This window comes from Aspergillus neoniger (assembly GCF_003184625.1).
Source record: "Aspergillus neoniger CBS 115656 unplaced genomic scaffold BO87scaffold_2, whole genome shotgun sequence".
NCBI lineage: Eukaryota > Fungi > Ascomycota > Eurotiomycetes > Eurotiales > Aspergillaceae > Aspergillus > Aspergillus neoniger.
This window is the reverse complement of record NW_020291130.1, coordinates 178401-192137: the sequence shown is the minus strand read 5'-3', so window position 1 is coordinate 192137 and position 13737 is coordinate 178401. Positions and strand designations below refer to the sequence as shown.

General features: G+C 54.5%; 5 protein-coding genes across 5 annotated transcripts; 4 read left to right on the top strand and 1 right to left on the bottom strand.

The window, feature by feature from the left end:
- Positions 1-298: 298 nt before the first annotated feature.
- Positions 299-1804, top strand: BO87DRAFT_382098 (Dor1-like family protein; the record flags this gene model as incomplete). The annotated part of the gene is made up of 1 exon (XM_025624588.1): positions 299-1804. The coding sequence occupies one exon, from the start codon at positions 299-301 to the stop codon at positions 1802-1804; it is 1506 nt and encodes a 501-aa protein (XP_025484493.1).
- Positions 1805-2087: 283 nt separating this feature from the next.
- Positions 2088-3758, top strand: BO87DRAFT_75534 (ELL-associated factor). Its single transcript, XM_025629538.1, has one exon. It carries the CDS (start codon positions 2370-2372, stop codon positions 3696-3698), a length of 1329 nt encoding a protein of 442 aa, XP_025484492.1. The 5' UTR covers positions 2088-2369; the 3' UTR covers positions 3699-3758.
- A 743-nt stretch (positions 3759-4501) lies between these two features.
- Positions 4502-6503, top strand: BO87DRAFT_75524 (putative cyclin). The gene has a single exon (XM_025629537.1). The coding sequence runs from the start codon at positions 4656-4658 to the stop codon at positions 6315-6317; it is 1662 nt and encodes a 553-aa protein (XP_025484491.1). The 5' UTR covers positions 4502-4655; the 3' UTR covers positions 6318-6503.
- Positions 6504-7159: 656 nt separating this feature from the next.
- Positions 7160-9286, top strand: BO87DRAFT_297403 (fungal specific transcription factor domain-containing protein; the record flags this gene model as incomplete). Its single annotated transcript, XM_025619020.1, has 1 exon — positions 7160-9286. The coding sequence occupies one exon, from the start codon at positions 7160-7162 to the stop codon at positions 9284-9286; it is 2127 nt and encodes a 708-aa protein (XP_025484490.1).
- A 1104-nt stretch (positions 9287-10390) lies between these two features.
- Positions 10391-13700, bottom strand: BO87DRAFT_75489 (uncharacterized protein). Its single transcript, XM_025629536.1, has 4 exons — positions 13334-13700; positions 12968-13280; positions 11275-12920; positions 10391-11226 (listed from the first exon to the last, which is right to left on the bottom strand). The coding sequence occupies exons 1-4, from the start codon at positions 13561-13563 to the stop codon at positions 10425-10427; spliced, it is 2991 nt and encodes a 996-aa protein (XP_025484489.1). The 5' UTR covers positions 13564-13700; the 3' UTR covers positions 10391-10424.
- Between the last annotated feature and the right edge of the window lie 37 nt (positions 13701-13737).

The window sequence follows — 13737 nt, the reverse complement described above, 5'->3', positions numbered from 1 at the left end:
AGGGACCATGACAAGCTGTATTTGATATAATGGATTGAAGTAGCACTAACAACAATGATGTACCTCCTTATATGCGACCCTAATACAATATCTAGCACCTAGCTTTCCCAAGAAAAAAAGAGAGGGATGGCCCTTCGCCAGTTGTCGCCGAGGTCGCCGTACGGAGCAGTAGTAGTTCGGCACAGCTAAATCTGGCCTTGCTTCGCCCTCCTGCTCATCATCGCCCGCTTCCACGCTCCCCTTTACCCTCCATTGCCGACCATCCCGGCTCTCAGCAACGAAGAAGCTGACTCTCATGATGGCCGATTATCTATATGATCTTCTAGCCCCTCATCTGGCCTCGACGAAGGCTGCCACCGCCCTCTCCGATCCGGATCGCGATACAACCACCGCACAATACCTGAATCGTCTCCCTACGCTCTCCCTCCAAGCATTACAGTCCACGGAACCTCAATCCCTAACTCAGTCCTCTCATTCTACCCTTCTGTCGCTGCAAGCTCTGTCAAATCGCTCCCACAAGGCCTTTGTCACCTCTGCAGATGGCCTGTCTAATCTCCGCGCGTCCATCCCCCAGTTGGCCCGGAACGCACAGCAACTGCGAGATGCGGTCCCGAAACTCGATGAAGAGGCAGTCCGATTTTCGTCCAAATACAGCCGAGCAGCGGAGAATGTCGCTCTGGAGCAACGAAAGAAGGTGATGCAGCTGGCGCGGAACGTCGACCGGCTGTCCGATATCCTCGAGCTCCCCACGCTGCTCGCAACAGCTGTCTCTTCCGCGGCCGCTAATTCGGCAGCGACGGGCAGCTCGGTCTCCACGACGTATTCTACGGCATTGGATCTGTACGCGCATATCAAGCGGTTACAAACACTCTATCCCGATTCGCCGCTCATCAAAGATGTAGTCTCCCAAGCCGAGGATGCTATGAAGGACATGACGTCGAATCTGATCGCAGGTCTTCGGGCACAGAACTTGCGACTAGCAGCTGCTATGAGGACGGTGGGTTGGCTGCGTAGGGTGGCACCGGAACTGGATAACCTCCACCACGAAGGATCACCGGCTGCGGCGGAGGGCGCATTGGGGGCTATTTTCCTGATCTGCAGGCTGGCGAATTTGATGACGATGCTAGAAGCTCTGGATCCTCTACGGGAGCTGGCCGATCAGGAGACACAGCGCAGGGCTCCAAACACAGACAAGAAGAATGGGGCGACGGGAACCTGGTCCGAAGGACACCAGACGGAGAAGTATCTGAAACGGTATATCGAGATCTTTCGCGAGCAGAGCTTTGCAATCGTCTCTCTCTACAAGAACATCTTCACTCCTGATCAATCGGAGTCAGAGCTCGCCGTGACCGGCTTACGGGGCATCGATGCGCGGCTCAAAGCTGCGGCATCGCGACCCTCTCACCCAGAGGATCCACTCCAGTGTCTTCCACCGGCACTTGCTACTTTCCCAATGCACCTAATACAATTGTTGACGGACACCTTGCGCACCTATCTCCCCAATGTCCGGGATAAAAGCTCCCGAGAGAGTCTCCTGACCCAGGTGTTGTACTGTGCTGCCAGCTTGGGTCGACTGGGTGGTGATTTTGGCATGATTCTGACCGAGCTCAGCGAGGCAGCGGATGAGGAGCAAGAGGACGACGATGCCGATGACGATGACTTGGCCTATGAATGGGAGGAAGTGACTCGGAAACACAGAGCCTTGGCAGGACGCTTAGAGCAGCTGACAGGAGGTGCAACTCCCGGGTCCTCGGCCAAAGGACATTCGTCGCGACAAGCCTTGCCCCTGCAAGGAGATATTTGAGTGGTAGATGCCCTGAAGAATCTTTCACCACTTCTTCCACAGGCTGTGCAAAGTGCTATTCTTGGAGACGGCATTTGCTTTGGCTCGTCCCTTTCAAAAGGGGAAGTTCGGGCCTCCCCGGGCGGCACTAACCGGATGGAGCAAGGCCTCCGCCCGGGTCTCATCTCATCCTCCCTCCTCACCTCTCCTTCTCCCTCAAGACTTGCTTTCGGCAACATCCTTGGTCTACTTTTCCCCATTTTTCTCTGTATCTTTTCCTGGGGATATTCTTACAGAACTTTCCCTTATATATATACATCCCTGGTTTCTTAGTGCTTCGATACAGCCGTTGCTTCATGATCGGTGCTGGCTTGCCGGTCGCATTGGCCCCTTCGATTGCCGCCGCCGCTGCTGCTGCTGTGTGACGTTCTCCCTTGCGTACAGGGCCTGCTGGCGTTTTAGACACCGCATTCTTCTCAGCAATGAAGATTTCTCTCTGAAAGCGTGCACTTAAGCTATCTGGAGAATAGCGGCCGTTCCTCTGCAATATATCCTCTCTCTAACCCTGATCCTGCACCTCGTCTGGATGGCGGCCCCGGCTTTGTCTACCGGCGGGTTGATCGACCCGACCAAACAGGCTGAGTATCCCATCGTGCTGGGTGATCGACTCAATGGTAAATCCAGCTCGCCACAGTCGCAGCTGGTCAATATCCAATATAACTACAAGACCAAGTCAGCGACCGCACGGCAACGGATCACCCGAGCCCGACAGTCCCGCGATCGCTACAACCTCACAATCACCGATAAAGCGCCCAACGCCGATAATGTCCTGACCTATTCATACCAAGGCAGTGTCGACCCAACACAAGCTGTCTCGGATGCTGGGGAACATAATTTGGTGCTAGTCTTTGATGCGGCGCGGAAAGTGTTTGTCTTGGAGCCGGTTTCAACGCAGCTGAACTTCAACCTCCGGTCTGCTCCGGCCAAATCCCAGAAGCAGGTGCTAGAGCAATATGAGCAGCTACGCACTTTGCAGGAAGAGGACCATGGGTCGGGTGATGATCGGGGCATGGACAATGCCAGCGGTAATGATGATGGCCCTGCTGACGACAGCAATCCCTATGACTACCGGCACTTCCTCCCCAAGGGGAATGCGGACGATGACAAGTCGGGCTCGGACAAGACACCAGAACCCCCCTCCTACACCAGCAAGCTCGATACTCCGTTGATGTCCGCTACCAGGTCCATTCTTAGCCCTCAACCACCCCCGGAGAGCCGGACGAAGCCTGTGAACGCAAAGAAGAAGAAGCCAGACGGGGTCAAGCCTCCTAAACCGGCGGCTGCTCGGCCACGGCCCAGGTCTCCGCCCCGTCCTGTGCAGCCAAGGGAGGAGCGGAAGGCAGAGGTCGAGGAGGAGCCTTTAGTGGAGACATTTAATTCCTCGCCGTCCGACACGGGCCTGGGTGCTGTCTCTTCTCAAAAGGCAGTTCCATCACCGGGCTCGAATATCATCATCGACGGCGATCTCATCATTGATATGGGCTCTCCGCCGCCTGCTCGTCCCTTCCGGGTCAATCCCGCATACTTCTCTTCGAACAACACCCCGGCGGATGAAGAAGGGCACCGGGATGAGGACGAGGACCAGGAGGAGGATGAGGATATTGAGGACCTACGGCTCCCCTCTCCGGCTGGCCACGGAGGAGCGCCGGTGGCCTCGAGCGGCCTAAACCTGGAGCCCGGGTTGGATGAGGAGGAGCTGGAGGTTGATGATGATCCTCTCGCGGCGGAGATGGAGGCGGCGTTTGAGGAGGATGTACAGGAAGACGACCGGAGTCAGCCAGTTCCAACGCAAGCGGTGTCGCAGCAGTATCATATGGCTAGTGAGGATGAAAGTGAAGTCAGTGAGGAGGAGTAAGGGGGTGGAAGGTTCTGCCGTGTAGCATGTTTGCTAATATCTCTCGTATTTCTCTTTGGGGGCATGGTTCCCCCGTGTCTGCGTATATACCAGCAAAGCAAGGCGCCACTTGGAGTTTTTCTAACCACGGGAAAGGATCAGAATACCAGGGATCTTCATCGTATTATATGATATTAACAATAACAATGACAATGACACTAATAATACTCATGATAATGTTAATAATGATCATACGCCAAAGATATAGATGTGAATCTCCCCGAAAAGCGAAGCGACGATCCCTGGGGGCCGGAACAACGGGATGATCCGAAAAGCCGGCGGTCATTGGCTGGGCGGTCAGTCGCCAAAAAGTGCCACAGCAAAAGGAAACGGAAAGTCCCAAGTGAGAAAGGAGTCTCTCTCTCTCTCTTCCTCTTGCTCTCTCTCTCTCTCTCCCTCTCTGTTGCACTCAGAACTACTAGCTGCCTCCCATCGCTCTCCTCTCCTTCTTTTTTCGGATCTTTTGCTCGTCTCCCTCCCAGCTCCTCTGACAACTGTGACTTCCCAATCCTCCTTCTCACCTGGTCCCGACATCCTGTGGGTGCGATTGGCTTCCCGAATCACCGGCTTCCGATGCATGCGATGCAGTGGCCTCTCCCGCGATGATTAACACGCCTCGGTAATCTCAGGACTCTGGTTCATCGGAACTAAAGTAGGACAAACTACAGACTAGCAGGAGGGCCGTTTCACTACGCTGGTTCCAGCTGGCTCTTTGTGCGCGATCAGCTCGTCTGAGTGGATCCCTCTGTTGTCTCTTTCACTTCGGGCCCGGGTCGACGCGAGCTCCTAGGTCTTCCTCCGCTTCTCACTGGCAGCTTCGCTTTCTTCCAGGTTCGCTGGGGAGATTAGATTCTCTGAGCAGCTCGCCACTCAATACTCAAACCTCCAAGTTCATCTCACCCGTTTCCACTATCCCTGATGGCGTCTTCCGCAGCCCATCCTTCCGAGCTCCCGCCGGTTCCTGCCCCGTCGAACCCCGTCCTTCTTGCAACCCAGGCGCATTGGATCTTCACAGATGAGGAGCTTACACGGACACCTTCGCAGCTAGATGGAATGACCCTGGAGGCCGAGCATATGAGCCGCAGCAAAGGTGTCAATTTTATTAATCAGGTGGGAATTATGCTGAAGCTACCGCAACTTACACTCGCGACGGCCGCCGTTTATTTGCACCGGTTTTATATGCGACACAGTATGGTCGACTTACCTCAACGACCGGGCATTCATCCTTACACGACAGCCGCGGCGGCTCTGTTTCTGGCTACAAAGGTGGAAGAGAACGTACGGCGGATGAAAGAATTGGTGGTAGCATGCTGCCGGGTGGGACAGAAACAGCCGAACATGGTGGTGGATGAACAATCTAAGGAATTCTGGCGCTGGCGCGATACTATTCTGGTGCACGAAGATGTTCTATTGGAGGCGCTGTGCTTCGATCTGCAGCTTGAGCAACCGTATCGCATCCTCTATGACTTCATCTGCTTCTTCCGCATGCAAGACAACAAGCCGCTCCGTAACGTCGCATGGGCCTTCGTCAACGATTCCGGGTACACGGTGCTGTGCCTGCAGTTTACTGCCCGCATCATTGCCGCCGCCGCACTATACGCGGCGGCCCAGCACTGTGACATTGGGTTTGAAGACGATGTGCTGGGCCGGCCGTGGTGGGAACAGCTTGAGGTGGACTTGACCCAGGTGCGTCGCGCGTGTATGCGCATGGCAAAGCTGTATGAGAACAACGCCGCGCATCGAAACGGCCTGTACTACTTGACCAACCCCATCAGCACAGACGAGGGTACTGAGAAGACCAGGATCCCCCGCGTGGATGGCCCGGCGGACAACACGACACGCCCGATCGATTCCGGGCATGAGGCAGACGCTGTCAACGGTCGGAAGCGCTCGCGGGACCCCGACGATGAAACGAAGCCCCCACGCCCTTTGGCCGAATCGATACCCCCGTCAGAGACAGGGTCAGCGACGCAGAACGGTGCCCCATCCCCAAAACGACCCCGGAGGGACTCAGTAGGAGCATCCGCTGACCGGGTCCCGTCATCTCGTATTCCAAAGGCGCCTTTCCCCAGCGGCGGGCCGGCCTTCTCCCACGACCGCCCTTCTGCGAACGGGCACGCCCCTCCAGCACATCATTCACACCCGCTCCCTGCGACCAGACACCCGCATCCCTTACCACCGCCTCCCCGGCCTTACCCTCGACGGGACAGCGGCAGCCGGCCCGGTGGCGGGCCTCCGGGGCTGCCTGTCGATCCGATTCAGCAACGGATCGACGAGATCGTGCAACAGAACATGCCCACTCAGGGCGGTGGACCCGGCAGGGCAGAGCGACGGCCTCAGGAACGGCATCGGGGCGATTGGGAGGCTGAGGCCGACTCGGGGCGACGACGACGACCATCCATTTCCACAGGAGGTCTGCCACCGTCGCAGGAGGATGCACATCCATATCCACCTCCTCAGCACCTCCCGCCGCCGCCACCTCCGGAAGAAGAATCCTGTCCGCTGTCGCAACCCGAGCCGCCTCAGGCCCCGGAACCGGAGGAGGACGAGGGAGGTGGCAGCGAGGAGGGCGAGCTATGATGGTTTCACCTTTGAATGAGGAGACGAGCGAGCCCATTCATGAATGATGGGGCCTGACACCTACATACATAACCATTTCGGTCGAGGGCGTCAGAAAATGCACCCGACACATTCCTAATTATCCTCCGACGGGGCCTGGGAGGCCGAGCGAATCTGCAAGGGCACGAACACCCCCCACAGAGTGAGAGAGACACATTACAGAGACACAGAGAGACAAGGGGACGAAGATGAAATGAAACCATGGCAAAGATGGGGGATGATTAGCTGGGAGAACTGACCCCCAAGAAACACGCCAGATCTGTAGTTAATCTATATCTTCTACCGTTGAATTAAGAACGATCATCGTGGACAGAAGTCCTTGATCACAGTTTTCATCTCCGGGGGGCTGCAGGACTGAACATCACCCGGGCCGGCCTATGACAGGGAAGCAACCATGGTTGCGCAACAAACCCCTTGCAGCCGGACTGGCCGTCAAGGTCCCAATGGGATGGCTCCGTCACACCAAGGCGAGTCAAGCAACACTGCAGGTGGACTTTTGGCATTTGGCAGGAGACATACCAGTCGGATTCTTTGTCCGCCGTGGCTGGCTGAAGCCCAGCTGCGCCCACTGGACTCTCTTATGTGCTGTTGGGAATGCTTGACATCACGACCCGCCCTGCGTCTTGGGAATCAACGTTCATGGAGAGAATGTCGGCTTGGCCACCCAGCCAACAAAACCCTCTCGCCATCGTCTTCTTTCTTCGGGCGAACAAGAAATTTTCGAGCGGCCCGTCTGTCAGTTTCAGTTGAACCAGCCAATGGGCACCCCGTTATGGCCACATAGCTCCCCTGTCGAAGCCAAGATGCACCCGGCTCCCGCGACGACGGACCGGCGACGCAGCTGTCGCTTTTGCCGCAGTCGCAAGCTCCGCTGCTCAAGCGCAAACGTCTGTAGCGCCTGCAAGGATCGCCAGATCGAATGTGTTTATGATCAGGGCGGCCCCAAAGGTCGTCCCCGGGTCTCTGGGGCGCGCACCACCGGCCGTCTGGTAGCTGGCCAGCCGGGGCCCGAGCCCGCCATGAAACAGGCTCCCTGGACATCACCCTCGAGTCCGTCGTCCGCCTCGGCCGGCCAGCTCTTCTCGCCGCGTCTCAAGAGCGTTGCCGATGCTCTATCAGAGGTGACCGCTGAAATTCAGGAGAAGTTACATGGTCAAAGGGTTGATGGGATGCCATGGAGCCAGGCCGGTTCTCCTCGCCAGCAGCCGGCTAAGCTGGGCTGTCGCGAGCTCATCATGGTGCTGACCCAGGATATCATCGATGCTACAGTGGCCCGTTTCAGCGGACTCGACTGCCTTGCTTTCTTCACTAACCAGAGCCAATTCTTTCGAGCCAACCTGGCGTCCAGTCCTCCTTCCGAACCGTCCCCTGCGCTCGAGCCGGCGCCGCTAGCCTCATACAACGGATACCGTATCACCCAGCTCTTAGACGTATGGTTTGGCGCACACCCGTTGTCCATGGCCCTTTCCAAGACGCTGCTGCTGCGTGACGTCCGCAGCAACTCCTACGACCCGCTGCTCCTGGCCGTCGTGCTAGGGGGCGGTCTGCAGGAGTTGGAAGATACAGACGCCCAGGTGGAATCCGAGCAACTCTTGCACTGGGCAACGTCTCGCCTACAGTATGTTTCGACGGCGGCAGCCGACTTGTCGACCGCGCAGGCGCTCAGCTTGCTGGCCTGGCACGAGACATGTCAAGGAAACATTATCCGAGCAATGTCCTACAGCATATACGCGAACCGTACCGTAACCCGCCTGACAATGGACGCTTTGACCCGGTCCTCACACGATGTCCGACAGATCAACGGCGTCGACTTGGCTCAGATCGAGTTGGAGATGATGCACATCCTGGGGTGGATGACTCTCGCATTGATGGTCTGGTATTTTACACATTTGGGGATTGTAGATGACAGTCTGCCAGCGCTCGCGATGATGTATGAGCACCCGCCCATGAACAAGGACGCGTCCTTGGTGTTACGACTCGACAAGGCGGCCGACAACTTGTCCACGCTCCCTCACCAGTGGGCCTGGATCCAGGAAATCTGGACCATCAGCCACATCACCTCCGCGGCTGTTCACCTCAACTCAATCTACCCGCGTCAGGCTAGTGGGCCCACGTCACCCATAGCTCATCCTCACCACTCCTGGCAAAGTCAGCTACACGAGCAATTGCGCAACATCCAGCTCTACAAGGTCGACATTGGCAATTTGTGTAACGAGGCCCGCGCTGTCCTGGCGCGCAATGTGCAGATCATTGAAGCCAATATGGAAGACCAGGTCGCCCAGACATGGATCCTCACCGCGTACCGCACTTTGCTCATCCACCTGCTGTTCCCCCGCATGGAAACCATTACGGTCACAGCCGATCTTGTCCAAAACCTCGCCGACTGTCTCGCCTTTTTTGCGCGCAGCTTCCCCGTCCTCGTCCTCGTCTCCACCACTCAGGCGCTCCCTCGATCGAGCATTCAGTCGTGTGTTCGCTCCTACATGGCTGGTCTGGCCGCCTGCGGCAGCGCCATCGACGCGCTCTTCCTGATATCACCCAAACAACTCCAATGCTGGGAACCGGAAATTCTGCAGGGCTTAGCCCGACTACTTGACCAAGCGACAAAGCTAGACACAATCTTCACAGATGATACACTATTGACAGACTGGCGGTGGCGAAATGTACAAGACCGATTCCACCGGTTATCCAAGTACAAAACGGAGCTGCAAAGCGTACCAACCGGATGGGATGGCATTCCCATGCCTATCAGGCCGGCGGAGCGACAATTATCATCCTCCTCCCTGCCCGCAGTGACCGCGGCGGTGGCGGCAGAGCCGACAGAGCCGGCACCCACACCCATAGTGCCTCTGTACACGGCTACTACTGAATTACCGTATGTGCCGGGATACAGCATGCCAGTCGCACCTTCGACGTATGAAGAAACATAGCATTAGACAGTTATCCTTGGGGTTTAAGTTACATATGGCGTAACGGATGGGACGAAATGAAACGAGGTAGGACGGAGTAAACCGCACATGGATTGTTTGATTCCCTGTGGATACATCATAATTATCATCTTCATTAGGACGGATTATATTGAATCGAAATGCATATTCAAAATTAGATCTATACCGCTTCCTTTACCACAGTTCATCCCAACTAACCTTCCTACCTTCCCACCACCACCAACCTTTTAGTTCTCCCTTCACTAAAGACATCCGCGACTATTTAGTGACAACTAAGTAATACTAGTAGAGCAAGGTGAAATCCAGGTCACTTAAGTAATAAACCTATTCTTATTATTAATCATGTCTCGCCATCTGCTTCAATCTGGGATAACAGAAATTGTAGGTATAGTAAGTTAGTCATCTGATAGTTGGTTAATAGGTTAGACTTGTAACCATAACCATCAACACTTCTTTCCTTAGACTTACTTATATGAACCAAGAATTACTTGATCTGTTTGTTCATCCATCCTAGATTTCAATGACCATGAAGAAATACTAGATACTAAACTAAATACTTCAATGAGTACGATTTAAATTGAAAAATATAGGTAAATAAATAAATAAATAGAATAAAATAAAGGTATGTAAAGTTTAAGGTTAAAACTCAAGATGAGTTAGGAAATCTACTAACCTTATACTACCTTTGCCTGTCGGATACAAATGTTCAAGTTTAAACTTTATATTTCCATATCAATGATGTTGGGGGTGGATCTAAACTAGCCTAGCACTAGTAGTTATGATTGAAGATAATTTTACTAGTTAGTTGTCTATTTATTTACATGAGATTTAGTATTATTTCGATAGACGAATACTACTACTCACTGGGTTTGAGGGTAGATTAAGCGATCGTCTTATGTACTACTGCTATAATACTATACGTCAGATTCATGATGTTTTTATTCATTGTTGATGTTTTCGCGATCTAGTGGAGGGAGGGAGTGTTGGATTCGCGACTTTACTTTGGCTTGTATTTCATGCTTCTGTATTATTCTTAAAGCCATGTATTGTATATATATACTTCCCCTTTCTACAACAATATACTATCTATCACCAATCTATTATAAATCTGGTTCTTCATTCACACCTCCACATCCCCCAACAACCACCCCCCTTCCCTACTTCCCAAACCACCCACCAAATGCGCCTCTCCCAACACTCCCTTCACGACCAACACCATCTCATCTACGGTGATCAAAAACCCAAAGTACGCACTCGCAGCAACACAGAACCGTCTATACCCTTCATCGCGCATCATCTCACCCGAAATAACCTGCTCTTCCTGACCATGCCGACCTCTCGACCAATTATCCACTGCCTGCTTGAACAACGGCGTCGGAAGGATCTCCGGTAACGCGTCGCCCGTTTTCAGGGCCTGTTCGCAGAGACCCATCACCGCCATGACCTGGCCGATGAGGCGGTGGTCCAGGAGTCCCGTCTGACGGGCTAGTTGCTCTTGGAATTCCTGAGGTAGGGATGAAGAGAGGAGTAGGAGGCGGCTGAGCTGGCGGTTGAGGCTGCGGCAGAGGGAGTTCACTTTAGCGAGGGAGGCGCTGTCGAAGCGCGAGCTGGAGAACTCGAACCCGAGGAGTTTGATGGGTCCGTCGAGTGCGACGAGGGTTTCGGCGAGTTGCAGGGAGAGAGGTTCGGCGAGCCTCCTACCTTCGGTGGAGTCTTGGGCCCAAACGGTGAGGAGGAGGGCGTAATGCGTGGATAGGGTGCGCATGGCGCGGGAGAGGGTTTTACAAACGTGTCGGGAGGCCGATGGTGGCCGGGGGAGGATTTGCAGGATGGCGGATGCGGCGACGCCGACGAGGACGAGGAGTAGACGTCGCCAGAAGACGTTGTAGCCTACTCCTGGGTTGCCGTATTGGGGGATGTGGCTGGGAAGTTATTAGTGGGTGGTTTGATAAGATTGAGGGGAAACTTACGTATCGTCGTAGCTATACGCGATGACTAGCAGAAATGTGGCTCCACCGATGATACCTCCCTGCATCAGGGCCGGCGGCAGATATAGTCTAATCCAGACAAGGATGACTAGGATTGCGGCGGTGATAGCAGACAGCCCATACGGATTGCCCGGACCATTTGCGGAGCCAATATACCAAGCCAGCAGCCCCAAAACTCCGCCGATGACGGTTCCAATGACTCTTGCGATCAAGGAGAAGGTAAAATCCGCCATGTACACGAGCAGACCCGTCTGCCCCATAATCAGCGCCCAAAGTCCCTTCGCACGGTAGTAGAAACCCGCACTGTGAGGGATCACGCCCGGAATGCCCAGGGCGATCGTGACGACAACCATACGTATGGCATACAGGCCTTCATCGCAGGTAAACCAGTGGTAGGTTCCCAGGATGGCTCGACTGAGAGGAGGGCGTGGCTTCGTGCGGAATCCGCGGGTAACACGCAGCTTCTCTTGTGCTGCTTTGGTAACGTCGTCGGCGCTGACGCGATCCGGATCGTCTTCGGTACCCTCGGACCCTGGTGCCTTGACCTCATTCGACGAGGCCCATGATGCGGCGTATCTGAACCGGGTTGGCAGGTATACGCGGATCTTAGTTGATTCTTGGAAGACCGTAGATACCCGCGCGAGCAGTGCCTCGGTCTTCTGCACGGTGTTGGAAATGTGCTCCTCGAAGACTAAAACGAACATGAGTGGCCGGAAGTGATGGGCTTCGTCAAGTGTCTGTTTTTCGTGTTGTCTGATCAGGATGTCGCTCATTTCATTGATAAAGACCGAACGGGCCTTGTTTAATGCCTCAAGTGCCTTCTCACAGCGTTGCTGTAGCTGCTCGCGCTCAGCCTGGGATGGCCTTTTGAACCAGCGCCGACAATTCACCAGGTGAATACACTCTTGCACGACGCTCAGCCCCTCTGCACAGGCATCTATGGCGGTCGCGCTTGTCTTGACTAGCTCTTGGACGACCTCCTTGCGCAGCGGGTGGCTGTCCGGGCTGCGGAATCCATCCAGCAGTTGTGCAAGCTGTGTGAGCTGATGCGCGCCAACCTCGCGCGTATGTTTCTCATCCTCGTCCGGAGTCTTATCAACATACTTACGCAGCACATCCTGCGTGCGAGCCTCTCCCACGATCCGGCCAATGTGAAAGTCGAGAAGGGATAAAACTGCAACAAGTACGTCTCGCAAATGGCCCTGGAAGGAGGCAACATCTTCAGCCCCCCAACAGCCTACAGAAAAGTCCAGAGGCAGGAACGCTAAGGATGGTTCCATGCTTTTATATTTCTGGATGATCCCACCCTGTGTCATGCGCAGATCGTCGGGATTCGGTTGTTCTTCCTTCTTGCAGAGTGTATTTGCTGTCATTGCTAGTGGAACTTGGAGGAGTCGGACGATATCCTCCATACTATCCAAAACCACATGCGATGTCGATTGAGGAAAGAAGAGGATTGAGCACGCTAGACCGAGCCCGACCCCAATTGCGGCAGGTTTGACGAGAGTTAGGGGTAAGGTTCCTGAGAAAGAGGGTAGAAGTGGAGTGTAGTTCAGGAAAAGATCCGAGATGATAATGCCAAATATAGCCGTCAAAGTTGCTTTGGGATTGCTGGCCCGAAGACGCGCCTGTAGATTCAGTATAGCCCATTGCCCTTAATCGGAGAATTACCTACCATGAAATAAACAAAAGTGCAGATGAGGCAAAAGGTCACGGCAGTGACGCGCGCATCTAGCATGTACCCTTCGTAAACCAATCGCTGCGCTATTTCAGTAGCGGAGTAGGTCGAGTTCTGGGCCTGTGACACAGCCGTCTGCTGCAGGGCGGCCACTTTAGCCTGCGTTTCGGCCGCTGGTCTAGCTGCCTGAGCAGCCTTCATGGTGATGACGCCCCATGCCCAAGCCAGACAGATACCGATGAACAAGGACAGCGCACCCAAAAGATAGACGAATACGATTCCGGATGGAGGTAGAAACAATAATACGAGACTAAATCATATTCAGCATATCAATGCGACCCATGCATTGGGACAGATGCATACGCTGCGAAAAAGGTTGCAGTGCCGATGCTTTCCAGCGAGGGATGGATGAAGATCAACAAACAAGCCACCCAGACGGCGACCCAGCATCGAAAGAAGATCTTGAGATCGCGACCATTGAAATGGTCCAGAAACGGGGGTAACCGGCGTTTCTTCTCAGCAATGGCGGGAGGAGCACTGTCCGAATCCGACCATGTCGGGGGGGATTCCTGCGTGGTTCGTTCGTCGGCCATGATGGCCTCGGGCTGTTTTGCTTGGCTTTAAATGGCCCACGTGGGCATGAGGGCTGGTGGAAGAAAAGAAAGAAGATTTAGAAAAGAGAGTCGAGAAAGGGAAGCAAAGAAGCAAGGGATGCAAATAAGAAACGAACGACGGAGACGGAATCAATGCACGAGGGAAGAGGTTGA